We start from the raw sequence: 14,146 nt of genomic DNA, 5'->3' as shown, positions 1-14,146 counted from the left end.
CTGTCTCTCTTTAAAGGGTGCTGATTGGTTCTCCCCTGGCCGGCCAGCCAGCCAAACGGACTGGAGATGTCTACAAATGCCGTGTGGGTCAAGGACCAAACCCTAGATGTATCAAACTGGAGCTGCCTGGTGAGAGCCTGTGTGTGTGTGTGTGTGTGTGTGTGTGTGTGTGTGTGTGTGTGTGTGTGTGTGTGTGTGTGTGTGTGTGTGTGCGTGTGCGTGCGCGCGTGTGCGTGCGTGCGTGTTTGTGTGTGTGTGTGTGTGTGCGTGCGTGCGTGTGTTTTAACTATCCTTGTGAGGTCAAGTATAGTAAAACAAGGAAAACTCGGACAACTGGAGACATTTCGCAGGTCCCCACAAGGAAAGAGGCTATTTTAGGCTTAGGGTTAGGTTTACAATTAGGGTAAGGGTTAGGGGTTAGGTTTAAGTTTGGGGTTAGGTTAAGGGTTAGGGTTGGTCCCCACAAGGGTAGTTACACAAACGTGTGTGTGTTTGTGCCATTGATACTGCGTTATTGATTCTCCAGTTGTCAGCACTAGCTGATCTAAGGCATAGCCTCTAATATTGTATGGTGTGCTGGTCTGGTCTGGGACTCCCTGCCTCCCTGGCAGTGTGCTGGACAGGACGTGAAGCACAGCAGAACGACAGCAGAACAGGAAGACACTACATAAACAGGATTCTAATGTCTCATCTCATCCACTCACAACTGTATTATCATTAACTAACCAGATAACCAATATGACTCCATTCCACTGCTTCATGCTTCAGCTTCTGGCCTTCTAATGACGCTGACTCAATACTGAACAAGGTTGGGGTCAATTCCATTTCAGTAAAGTAAATCAAGGAAGGAAACTTCATTGACTGAAATGAAATGGTTTTGACCCCAACCCTGATACTGACTCACTTCCAGCAGGCAAGATTTATTATTTATTTTATTGAACATTTATTTAACTAGGAAAGTCACTTTAATTAAGAACAAATTCTTATTTTACAATGACGGACTACCCCTGTCAAACCCTCACCTAACCCGGACGACGACGCTGGACCAATTGTGCACCGCCCCATGGGTTGAGCTTAGTTAGGATTACTAAATCAATTTAATGGAATTTAATCAATTACATTTGGGATACATAATAGAATTTATTATATATTTAACATGAACATTATCTGTTGTTTTGGCATCTGTAGAAAATCAAATCAAATCAAATCAATTTATATAGCCCTTCGTACATCAGCTGATATCTCAAAGTGCTGTACAGAAACCCAGCCTAAAACCCCAAACAGCAAGCAATGCAGGTGTAGAAGTAGGTGTAGAAAATGCATTGTTTATGTATAACCTGCTAAAGGTTGTAAGAGATATAAGGGTATCTGTCCTCCACATGACAATCTGGTCATATACAGTGTCAGTCTTACAATGGCTGCATTGTCCTATAGCTTGATGGCTTCTTTGTTCTGCAGCCACTGGGTGTGATGTGAATTATGTGAATATGAGAATACCTACAGAGAGAAAGTACATAATGAGAGTAGCCTACATGATTACTGATGAGATGACTTAAAAAAACGCTACTAGACAGAGATCACATGTAATTATACATAGAGGATATATCATTTAGCAGACACGTTCACCCTAACAGACTTACAACAGTGAGAGCATGCATACATTTGACTATTTGTGACCCTAGCTGGAATCAAAACTCACAACCCTGGCATAGCTAGAGTCATGCTCTTACCAGACTACAGTATTTATGCTGGAAAACAAAATATGAAGACTGTAGAGTTAGATCATAGCTCAAGTAATGAACGATCCTATAAATAACTACATGTCAATAGTGCACATTGTTAAAAGTGAAGTCCGGAGGGGTTCAAGAGGGGCTTGAGGGGTGGTCTGTCTCTCTTTCTATGGGAAAATTATACAGGAATTTGAGCAGCTGTTTTTTCTTTATTCCATATTTTCCCAGAAAACACAACAATTCCTAATTTACACGAAGTCAAGGAAAACATGACCATGGGAACGACGTTGGTTACCAACCCTCAAGGAGGCTTTCTGGTAAGAGGACACGTGACAATGTAGATGGCAGCCCTGGACTGCAAGAGCCAGTGGACTGTACAGTTGTTACTGTATGTAGAGATGACATATACAGGTAAAGTCGGAGGTTTACATACACCTTAGCCAAATATATTTAAACTCAGTTTTTCACAATTCCTGACATCTAATCCTAGTAAAAATTCCCTGTCTTAGGTCATTTAGGATCACCACTTTATTTTAAGAACGCAAAATGTCAGAATAATAGTAGAGAGAATGATATATTTCAACTTTTATTTCTTTCATCACATTCCCAGTGGGTCAGAAGTTCACACACACTCAAATAGTATTTGGTAGCATTGCCTTTAAATTGATTAACTTGGGTCAAACGTTTCGGGTAGCCTTCCACAAGCCGTCCACAATAAGTTGGGTGAATTTTGGCCCATTCCTGACAGAGCTGGTGAAACTGAGTCAGTTTTGTAGGCCTCCTTGCTCGCACACACTTTTTCAGTTCTGCCCACACATTTTCTATAGTATTGAGGTCAGGGCTTTGTGATGGCCACTCCAAGGCCTTGACTTTGTTGTCCTTAAGCCGTTTTGCCACAACTTTGGGTGTATGCTTGACGTCATTGTCCATTTGCGACCAAGCTTTAAGTTCTGATGTCTTGAGATGTTGCTTCAATATATCCACATAATTTTCCTTCCTCAGGATGCCATCTATTTTGTGAAGTGCACCAGTCCCTCCTGCAGCAAAGCACCCCAACAACATGATGCTGCCACCCCCGTGCTTCACAGTTGGGATGGTGTTCTTTGGCTTGCAAGCCTCCCCCTTTTTCCTCCAAACATAATGATGGTCATTATGGCCAAACAGTTCTATTTTTGTTTCGTCAGACCAGAGGACATTTCTCCAAAAGAATGATCTTTGTCCCCATGTGCAGTTGCAAACCGTAGTCTGGCTTTTAATGGCGATTTTGGAGCAGTAGCTTCTTCCTTGCTGAGCCTTTCAGGTTGATGTAGGACTCGTTTGACTGTGGATATCGATACTTTTGTACCCAGACCACAAGGTCCTTTGCTGTTGTTCTGGGATTGATTTGCACTTTTACGTTCATCTCTAGGAGACAGAACGCGTCTCCTTCCTGAGCGGGATGACGACTGCGTGGTCCCATAGTGATTATACTTGCGTACTATTGTTTGTACAAATGAACGTGGTACCTTCAGGCGTTTGGAAATTGCTCCCAAGGATGAACCAGACTTGTGGAGGTCACCATTTTTTTCTGAGGTCTTGGCTGATTTCTTTTGAATTTCCCATGATGTCAAGCAAAGAGGCACTGAGTTTGAAGGTAGACCTTGAAATACATCCACAGGTACACCTCCTATTGACTCAAATGATGTCACTTAGCCTATCAGAAGCTTCTAAAGCCATGACATAATTTTCTGAAATTTTCCAAGCTGTTTAAAGGCACAGTCAACTTAGTGTATGTAAACTTCTGACCCACTTGAATTGCGATACAGTGAATTATAAGTGAAATAATAAGTAGATGTCCTAACCGACTTGCCAAAACTATAGTTTGTTAACAAGAAATTTGTGGAGTGGTTGAAAAACGAGTTTTAATGACTCCAACCTAAGTGTATGTAAACTTTCGACTTCAACTGTATATCACACACACTGTACGATTGTTACTGTATGTAGAGCTGACATATATATCACACACACTGTACGGTTGTGACTGTATGTAGAGCTGACATATATATCACACACACTGTACGGTTGTGACTGTATGTAGAGCTGACATATATATCACACACACTGTACGGTTGTGACTGTATGTAGAGCTGACATATATATCACACACACTGTACGGTTGTTAAATTTAAAGTATTTAAAGTAATTCCATTTTCCAAATATTGTTTGCAATTGCAGACCCCCATCTCACTTTCTCTCTCTCTCTCTCTCTCTCTCTCTCTCTCTCTCTCTCTCTCTCTCTCTCTCTCTCTCCCTGTTTCTCTCTCTCTCTCTTTCTCTCTCTCTCCCTGTTTCTCTCTCTCTCTCTCTCTCCCTGTTTCTCTCTCTCTCTCTCCCTGTATCTCTCTCTCTCTCTCTCTCTCTCTCTGTCTCTCTCTCTCTGTCTCTCTCTCTCTCTGTCTCTCTCTCTCTCTGTCTCTCTCTCTCTCCCTGTTTCTCTCTCTCTCTGTCTCTCTCTGTCTCTCTCTCTCTCTGTCTCTCTCTCTCTCGCTCCCTGTTTATCTCTCTCTCTGTCTCTGTCTCTCTCTCTCTCTCTGTCTCTCTCTCTCTCTCTGTTTCTCCCTGTTTCTCTCTCTCTCTCTCTGTCTCTCTCAGAGATTAATTACAAGGCCCGGGTCTGACCAGAACTTTCCTCTCTGCCTTTTTACTGGGCTTATACCTCACTGCTCATATAAGGACTGTTGAATAGAGAGTCTTCTTAACCAATCAGATCATGTACTTCAGAGAGACAGTTACTTTGAGTCCAAATTAAACACCTTAACCCGGTGTGTGTGTCTGTGTGCATTTCCTATTGGGCTAAGAGTTAAGGTTTTTCCTGTGGCAAACCCTGTTTCAGATCCCGCCGTGACAAGTGTGTGTGTGTGCACATGTGTGCTCTTGTCTTCCAGGCTTGTGGTCCACAGTACGGCTACATGTGTGGTCAGCAGACATACATCTCTGGGGTCTGTACCAACGTCAGCTCAACCTTCCAGGTGCTCAACTCCATCGCCCCGGCTGTGCAAGGTACAAGTTCACCCTAACTCTAGCTAGACGACAGTACCCCTCACACTCCTCCCTTTACACACAGAAACAACTACACTGTTAAGTTTAGGCATTCATTCCAATTGGTTAAGTTAATGGTTAAGGTTTGGGATTGGGTTAGGGTTATTAAACACATGACCCTCAGAGCTGGAGTTCGCGGCTTACGCCCATCCGCCATCCTGATCCGCAGCACCCTAGCAAAACCCAAGCCTACTTGATGGTAATTGCATCGCGCTCAACGCTGCCCCTAGTGGCGGGTTTTGAAGGCATCTCCCAATGTCCTTAGTACGTCTAATTTCAAAGTCAATCTTGAGCAACCTTGCTGCTACACCCCCTATTCCTCTCAACTTCCCTCCACCCCAAGGCACAGAACACAGAACACATTTTAATGTTGTTGGTTTTACCAGCCCTGGTTGCGCAATCGATATGCTGCTACAATTTAGGGAGTCTTGTTTTCAGATTAGCCTTGTTAAAATCCCCAGCTACAATGAATGCAGCCTCAGGATATGTGGTTTCCAGTTTGCAAAGAGTCAAATAAAGTTAGTTCAGGGCCATTGATGTGTCTGCTTGGGGGGGAATATATACGGCTGTGATTATAATCGAAGAGAATTCCCTTGGTAGATAATAGATAATAATGCGGTCGACATTTGATTGTGAGGAATTCTAAGTCAGGCCACCGTCCCCACAGGAGGCCTTTTTCCTTTTGGTAGGCCGTCATTGTAAATAAGAATGAGTTTTTAACTGACTTGCCTAGTTAAATAAAGGTTAAATAAAAAATTATAAATAAAACACAGACCAGAGAAACACTATCCCTCAAACCTCTACTCACCATCTCTCTCCACCCCGCCCCAACACTCTCCATTCCTCCATTCCCATACCTCAGAGCCACGTGGCCAGAGAGAGACATCACTTGTGTACATAAGAACATTCCGCTTAGCGTAAACTACTGTTCAGTCTCTCAACTCCCCCATGCATGCCCAAGTTAGGACCGAGTTTAGTGAGTTGTCATCTCTGTCTTCTCTTCACACTGAGGGATCAGTGAGTGAAGGTAAACAGAACAGTGAACTCCACAGTGAACTCCACAGTGAACTCCACAGTGAACTCCACAGTGAACTCCACAGTGAACTCCACAGTGAACTCCACAGTGAACTCCACAGCTCCTCACCACTCTGTAGTTTTAGGCACAGTAATGGACATGAATTCTAAGTGGGTTCTAATGTAGCCTGTGAATGTGTTTCAAAATCCATGCCAGCATACCACTTAAAAGGCATGTCCATTACATTACTTTTAAAATATAAGTTACAAATATTTGTACAGGTCTTAGAGGAACTAGATGGGAGAGCTGTGTTGTAGCATTCTCCCTCTCTTCACCTCTCTCCACCTCACTCCTCCTCTCTTCACCTCTCTCCACCTCTCTCCACCTCTCTCCTCTCTCCGCATCTCTCTCTACCTCTCTCCACCTCACTCCTCCTCTCTCCACCTCTCTTCACCTCTCTCCACCTCACTCCTCCTCTCTTCACCTCTCTCCACCTCTCTCCACCTCTCTCCTCTCTCCACTCTCTCTACCTCTCTCCACCTCACTCCTCCTCTCTCCACCTCTCTTCACCTCTCTCCACTCTCTCTCTCTCCACTTCTCTCTACCCCCTCCACCTCTCTCCTCTCTCCACATCTCTCTCCACCTCTCTCCTCTCTCTCCATCTCTCTCCACCTCTACTCCTCTCTCCACCTCTCTCTACCCCTCCACCTCTCTCCACATCTCTCTCTCTCTCTCCACCTCTCTTCATCTCTCTCCTCTCTCCACCTCTCTCTACCCCTCTCCACCTCTCTCCTCTCTCCACATCTCTCTCTACCTCTCTCCACCTCTCTTCATCTCTCTCCACAGCCCAAGCCAACTATTTAATGCATTTATTGTCAAAACTGTTGTCAACTATAGTTTAAACAATACTGTACAAAACACATATGTAATGTTCTTTAATGGACTTCTACATTGTATGTGATATGTGATACTGTATATTGGTTGTGTTACACCAATAATAACTGCCCCATTACAGAGTGTGCCAAAGAGCTTGACATTGTCATGGTTCTTGACGGCTCCAACAGTATCTGGCCCTGGACCAGCATCATTGATTTCCTGGTCAAGTTTCTGAAGAATATCGAAATTGGAGCTAAACTGTCCCAGGTGATTTCTCCTTTCAGTACACTAGAACACATGGGTTTCACCTTAGATGAAGGTCCACTTTGTCACTGTAGGAGAACCATTTATGATTCCAGACAGGTAGAACATTTTCATCAAAGAACCCTGTAAGAACCCAGTATCAACTACTCTGGCCCATGAATGAGAGAGGGATAGAAGGCTAGGATCGGGGAATAGAGTAAATAATAGAGGAATAGAAGGTTGGGTTAGAGGGTAGAATAGAGAATAGAGGGATAGAAGGTTAGGATAGAGGGTAGAATAGAGAATAGAGGAATAGACGGTTGGGTTAGAGGGTAGAATAGAGAATAGAGGGATAGAAGGTTGGGATAGAGAAAAGAGGGATAGACGGTTTGGTTAGAGGATAGAATAGAGAATAGAGGAATAGAAGGTTGGGATAGAGAAAAGAGGGATAGAAGGTTTGGTTAGAGGGTAGAATAGAGAATAGAGGGATAGAAGGTTAGGACAGAGGACAGAGGACAGAATAGAGAATAGAGGAATAGAAGGTTGGGACAGAGGATAGAATAAAGAATAGAGGGATAGAAGGTTGGGATAGAGAAAAGAGGGATAGAAGGTTGGGATAGAGGGTAGAATAGAGAATAGAGGGATAGAAGGTTGGGATATAGAAAAGAGGGATAGAAGGTTTGGTTAGAGGATAGAATAGAGAATAGAGGAATAGAAAGTTGGGATAGAGGGTAGAATATAGAAAAGAGGGATAGAAGGTTAGGATAGAGGATAGAACTGAGAATAGAGGAACAGAAGGTTGGGATAGAGGATAGAATGGAGAATAGAGGACGGAAATAGAGAAGATATAAAGAGACAACCAGCTCATTAACCTCATAAACTGGGTCATCACATTCTACTGATAAACTGGGTCATCACATTCTACTGATAAACTGGGTCGTCACGTTCTACTGATGCAATTCACTATCTTCTCATTATTTAACAGCGTAGTATGTCACCGTCTTGCTTTTGAGTTCTATGATTATTAAACTATTCATTACAGTCATTGTTCATTAGTCTCACAATAACCACTGTTAAATCATCATCCATACTGTTAATAGTTTAATGTCCAAGGGCATTATGTCGAGATTCCTCTTCAGAATACCCCAGACCCTGGAGAGGAGCTGGTTCACAGTGGTTTAGTTTAATGGTGAAATAACCATTTTCCTCTGTGCTGCGCTGGAAAATATTGTCCTATTAAGTTCTCCCTTTGTAGATCACATATTCCATAGCCGGATAAGTATCCTCCCTGCTTTAAAAAGAGAATGACATCACATTAGAATCACCAGACCAAACCACATATCCTCCCTTACCAGACTGTCTCGGAGCATTGGAGTGTGTCACAGGAAGGGACAGTTAGAAAAGAGGGAATTGGAGAGAGTGAGATGTGGGTAAAGGAGGTTGAATTAGAGAGAGTGAGATGAGGGTAAAGGAGGTTGAATTAGAGAGAGTGAGATGAGGGTAAAGGATGTTGAAGGGAAGAGAGTGAGATGAGGGTAAAGGAGGTTGAATTAGAGAGAGTGAGATGAGGGTAAAGGAGGTTGAAGGGAAGAGAGTGAGATGAGGGTAAAGGAGGTTGAATTAGAGAGAGTGAAATGAGGGTAAAGGAGGTTGAATTAGAGAGAGTGAAATTAGGGTAAAGGAGGTTGAATTAGAGAGAGTGAAATGAGGGTAAAGGGAGATGAAGTGAGGAGAGTGAGATGAGGGTAAAGGAGGTTGAAGGGAGGAGAGTGAGATAAGGGTAAAGGAGGTTGAATTGGAAAAAGTGAGATGAGGGTAAAGGAGGTTGAATTGGAAAGAGTGAGATGAGGTTGAATTGGAAAGAGTGAGATGAGGGTAAAGGAGGTTGAATTGGAAAGAGTGAGATAAGGGTAAAGGAGGTTGAATTGGAAAAAGTGAGATGAGGGTAAAGGAGGTTGAATTGGAAAGAGTGAGATGAGGTTGAATTGGAAAGAGTGAGATGAGGGTAAAGGAGGTTGAATTGGAAAGAGTGAGATGAGGGGAAAGGGAGATGAGGGTAAAAGTTGAATTGGAAAGAGTGAGATGAGGGTAAAGGAGGTTGAAGGGAAGAGAGTGAGATGAGGGTAAAGGAGGTTGAATTAGAGAGAGTGAGATGAGGGTAAAGGAGGTTGAAGTGGGAAGAGTGAGATGAGGGTAAAGGAGGTTGAATTGGAAAGAGTGAGATGAGGGTAAAGGAGGTTGAATTGGAAAGAGTGAGATGAGGTTGAAGGGAAGAGAGTGAGATGAGGGTAAAGGAGGTTGAATTGGAAAGAGTGAGATGAGGGTAAAGGAGGTTGAATTGGAAAGAGTGAGATGAGGGTAAAGGAGGTTGAATTAGAGAGAGTGAAATGAGGGTAAAGGGAAGAGAGTGAGATGAGGGTAAAGGAGGTTGAATTGGAAAGAGTGAGATGAGGGTAAAAGGTTGAATTGGAAAGAGTGAGATGAGGGTAAAGGAGGTTGAATTGGAAAGAGTGAGATGAGGTTGAAGGGAAGAGAGTGAGATGAGGGTAAAGGAGGTTGAATTGGAAAGAGTGAGATGAGGGTAAAGGAGGTTGAATTGGAAAGAGTGAGATGAGGTTGAAGGGAAGAGAGTGAGATGAGGGTAAAGGAGGTTGAATTGGAAAGAGTGAGATGAGGTTGAAGGGAAGAGAGTGAGATGAGGGTAAAGGAGGTTGAATTGGAAAGAGTGAGATGAGGTTGAAGGGAAGAGAGTGAGATGAGGGTAAAGGAGGTTGAATTGGAAAGAGTGAGATGAGGCTGAAGGGAAGAGAGTGAGATGAGGGTAAAGGAGGTTGAATTGGAAAGAGTGAGATGAGGTTGAAGAGAAGAGAGTGAGATGAGGGTAAAGGAGGTTGAATTGGAACGTGTGAGATGAGGTTGAAGGGAAGAGAGTGAGATGAGGGTAAAGGAGGTTGAATTAGAGTGAGTGAGATGAGGGTAAAGGAGGTTGAATTGGAAAGAGTGAGATGAGGGTAAAGGAGGTTGAAGGGAAGAGAGTGAGTAAGATGAGATGAGTATTTGAGTGAGTGTCAGTCTGTCTGAATATAATATTTCTGTTCCAGGTGGGCATTGTGTCGTATGGAGAGAAAGTCACTCACAATGTCAACCTCAGCCAGTTTGATACCACTCAATCCCTCCTGGCCAAAGTGGCGAAACTTCCCCAGCAAACAGGTTTCAAGACTATGACCGCCCTGGGAATTGACACGGCAAGGTACAGTACAACAGTAAACCAGGGGTGTCTGGTACAGTTTTGTCCTGCTCAATTTATTTCAATTCGACTTAATTGAATTGAGTTCAGCTGAGTTGAATGTTCCTATCAGTTAATTAAGCATGTCTATTTCTTGTACAGTGTGTGAAGTGAGTGAAAATGAATGAAGTATTTTCAAGGTGTTGCTCTCTCTTAATGTCTAGAATTAAGGGTTAAGGGTTAAGGGTTAAGGGTTAAGGGTTAATTAAGGGTGTTTGCTTCAATTAAATTAAATATTCTAATGCCTAATGGTTTGTGTGTCCTGAACGCAGAAACACACTCTTTCCTTTGTGTTACTAGATCTGATGTAAAATGCTATTTTCCACATCTCATGATCACAGGGATGTCACTACTTATGCCATGACCTTTGACCTTTGACCTCTGATTGACCCCGTTGTCCCTTCAGGAAAGAGGCCTTCACTGTGGAGCGAGGGGCGCGGCCGGGGGTCAAGAAGGTCATGATAATTGTGACGGACGGAGAGTCACATGACTTTTATAACCTCGACAAGGTCATCAAAGAATGTGAGGAGGACGATATCGAGAGGTTCGGTATCGCTGTGAGTATGAGGCCATCTCAAAAGTGTAAGGCCATAATACCTCAATAACCACAATACCTCATCCATCGTATTCCTCACCTCAGTGAGAGCAGAGCTGTAACAGACCTTGTAGTCAGGACAAGCTCACATCCAGGTCCTTTCACATACTTCAAATAAACACACAATCCATCACCTAGGTTAGATGGTTCGCTAGCTTGGTGCAGGCAGGATAAGGGTTGCACAACTTTCCCAAAATGCCCAAGTTTTCCATAAATCCTGGTTGGAGGCTTCTTGGAATCAGGAGAGAATAAGCAGGAAGGGAATCCTCTAACTGGGAATTTTCCAGCCGAGGCAGGACCAGGGCTATGGGTTCAGGTTCTGTTTCTTACATGGACCACATTCTGTACACTGAGTATACAAAACATTAGGAACACCTTCCTAATATTGAGTAGCACCCCTCTCCTTTTGCCCTCAGAACAGCCTCAGTTCATCAGTGCATGGACTCTACAAGTGTTCCACAGGAATACTGGCCCATGTTGACTCCAGTGCTTCCCAAAGTTGCGTCAAGTTGGCTGGATGTCCTTTGGGTGGTGGACCATTCTTGATACACACAGGAGACTGTTGAGCGTGAAAAACAGCAGCGTTTCAGTTCTTGACACAAACTGGTGCGACTGGCACCTTATACCCGAGTGGGCTCCCGAGTAGCGCAGCGGTCTAAGGAACTGCATCTCAGTGCTAGAGGCATGACTACATACACCCTGGTTTGAATCCAGACTGTATCACAACCGGTCATGATTGGGAGTCCCATAGGGCAGCACACAATTGGCCCAGCGTTGTCCGGGTTTGGCCGGTGTAGGCCGTCATTGTAAATAAGAATTTGTTCTTAACTGACTTGCCTAGTTAAATAAAGGTTAAATAAATCAAAACATACCATACCTCGTTTAAAGACACTTAAATATTTTGTCTTGCCCATTCACCCTCTGATTGGCACACATACACAATATATGACTCATTAGTCTCAAGGCTAAGAAATCCTTCTTTAACCTGTCTTCTCCCCTTCATCTACACTGATTGGTGGATTTAACAAGTGACATCAATAAGCAATCATAGCTTTGACCTGGATTCACTTGGTCAGTCTGTCATGTCATAGCGATCATAGCTTTCACCTGGATTCACCTGGTCAGTCTGTCATGTCATGGAAAGAGAAGGTGTTCTTAATGTTTTGTATACTCAGTATATATTAAGTACTGTTTCTCAGACTTGATATCGTCATTTAAATGTAGGATAAATAAATACATAAATAAAGGTTTAGATAAATAAAACATAAATATATATTTTTAGGTGCTTGGTGATTACAACAGGAACAACAGAAGCATCAAGGAGGTGAAGAAATTCATTGAGGAGATCCAGTCGATCTCCAGCGATCCTGTGGGAGATCACTTCTTCAACGTGTCGGATGAGTTTGCCTTGCTGAACATCGTAGACGCCCTGGGCAGCAGGATCTTTGCCTTGGAGGGTAGGATGACTCCCTCATTAATCACGTTCTATGTTTGAACTCGGTGATAAAAATGGCAGTGTTTATTCTCACCTACTCACTATAGCAGATCATCATTCAATAAGCACCATCAATACTACTGACCCCAAAAAGCTAAGGCATTTCTGGGTCAGGGCGACAGTACTTTGTAATGCTAACCTCTACACTAGATTTCCTCCTCGCTACAGATCTAAATACTGGTGAAATTGATCAGAGAAATTGACCAGATTCATATCATCTCTATATGGTCTTTAATACCCATTGTGATAACAAGACCATGTAATAATGTAATAACCGATCAATGTGAATGTCCTTTCCACAGCAACGTCAGGTAACTACACCTCGTCTTTTGAGATGGAGATGTCCCAGGCTGGATTTAGTGCCCACACCTCTAAAGTAAGTCTGTTTCTATCTCTGCTTTCCTTTCCTCTGTCCTACTAACTAACTCATACTAACTGTAATCCAGGATAGTTTTAGTGCCCACACCTCTTCTCCTGTTTCCACCCCTGCACTCCACTGTCCTACACTGTTAAAAGAAAAAGGGGTTTAAAATATGCAACTCTTCTTTCCCAAAAACCAAAACACCCGGAGGCAATAGTTGCAAGAATTGATTTAAAAAATATATATTTCAAAACACTTTCTTTTAATAGTGTATTAACTCCTACTTGTCAACTGGGCTGAAGGGTGCAGCATATTACCATGGGGATCAGTTTATAGGAGATCACATGTTTGTGAATGTGTGACTGCCCACTGATCGCCCCCAGTCAGATACAGTACAGAATGATGGTGTGTGTTGTGTTATCTGTCATTCATCATCTCATCTATCCATGTTTCACTGGGATCCAACAAATGTTCTGGAGACGTAAGGACCCTCTTTTCTCTCTCAGCCCAGAGAGACCTGTGCTGTGCTATGGGGGAAGAGAGGGAAGAACTAAAAAATATATGTATTTTCTGTGAGAGGATGTCCAAACATCAGAGTGTGAGCAAACATGCTCTCCTCCAGTCCTCCTGAGTCAGCGTCGCTCTCTCTCTCTCTTTTTCTCCCTCTGGCTCTATCTATCTCCCTCTGTCTCCCCCTGTCTCTCTCCCTCTTCCTCTCTTCCTCCCTGTTTCTGTCTTTCTCACTTCCCCTCCTCCTACGTCACCTAGTATAAACACCGTCACTCCCAGCTGAAGCTGTATCAGGGCTCCTGACCTTTCCTCCCCTGCATTCTCCTCCCCTGCCCATGCCTTATATCACTTACGCAATGTTTATAGACCCAGACATACAGGGCCAGCAGCATACCACCCTGCATCCCACTGCTGGCTTGCCTCTGAAGTTAAGCAAGGTTGGTCCCTGGATGGGAGACCAGATGCTGCTGGAAGTGGTGTTGGAGCGCCGGCACTCTTTCCTCTGGTCTAGAAAAAAATCCCAATGCCCCAGGCCAGTGATTGGGGACGGTGCCCTGGGTAGGGTGCTGTCTTTCAGATGGGATGTTAAATGGGTGTCCTGAATCTCTGTGGTCACTAAAGATCCCATTGCACTTATCGTAAGCCCTGTGTCCAACCCCAGTCTCACTCATACTCGAAGAACATCTCCCTCTTGTGAAATACTTTACCCTGTATCTACTGCAACAGAGTCTTCTTGACACGGCGTATTGTGACTCTGGACCCATTTAGCTCTACTCCACTAAGACTTTTCCACTTCCTGTGGGATCTCTTCATGTTTCCTGTGCTGTAGCATAGCTGTCCCATAGAGTTGGATAGAGGCCCTCAATGGCGCTGCCAATGCTGTCACAGAAGACGCCATTACAAAGACAGGAGATGAGCTGCCTAGTATCTCTATGCACTTGTCATTCTGTTGCCTGT

The 14,146-nt window shown here is 43.6% G+C and overlaps 1 protein-coding gene across 3 annotated transcripts in view; it reads left to right on the top strand.

Moving 5' to 3' along the window:
* itga1 (integrin, alpha 1) overlaps positions 1-14,146 on the top strand; it is a 74,796-nt gene that overhangs the window by 26,916 nt on the left and 33,734 nt on the right. For all 3 annotated transcript variants that reach the window (XM_042326579.1, XM_042326578.1, XM_042326580.1), the window contains 8 exons: positions 17-129; positions 1,959-2,047; positions 4,655-4,769; positions 6,839-6,966; positions 10,044-10,192; positions 10,635-10,785; positions 12,106-12,280; positions 12,621-12,694. In XM_042326579.1, the coding sequence (XP_042182513.1) occupies positions 17-129; positions 1,959-2,047; positions 4,655-4,769; positions 6,839-6,966; positions 10,044-10,192; positions 10,635-10,785; positions 12,106-12,280; positions 12,621-12,694 (994 nt within the window). The remainder of the gene's footprint in view (positions 1-16; positions 130-1,958; positions 2,048-4,654; positions 4,770-6,838; positions 6,967-10,043; positions 10,193-10,634; positions 10,786-12,105; positions 12,281-12,620; positions 12,695-14,146) is intronic.

Source organism: Oncorhynchus tshawytscha, linkage group LG09 (genome assembly GCF_018296145.1).
Source record: "Oncorhynchus tshawytscha isolate Ot180627B linkage group LG09, Otsh_v2.0, whole genome shotgun sequence".
NCBI lineage: Eukaryota > Metazoa > Chordata > Actinopteri > Salmoniformes > Salmonidae > Oncorhynchus > Oncorhynchus tshawytscha.
The sequence above is the reverse complement of the archived record's forward strand: the minus strand, read 5'-3'. Positions and strand labels throughout refer to the sequence as shown.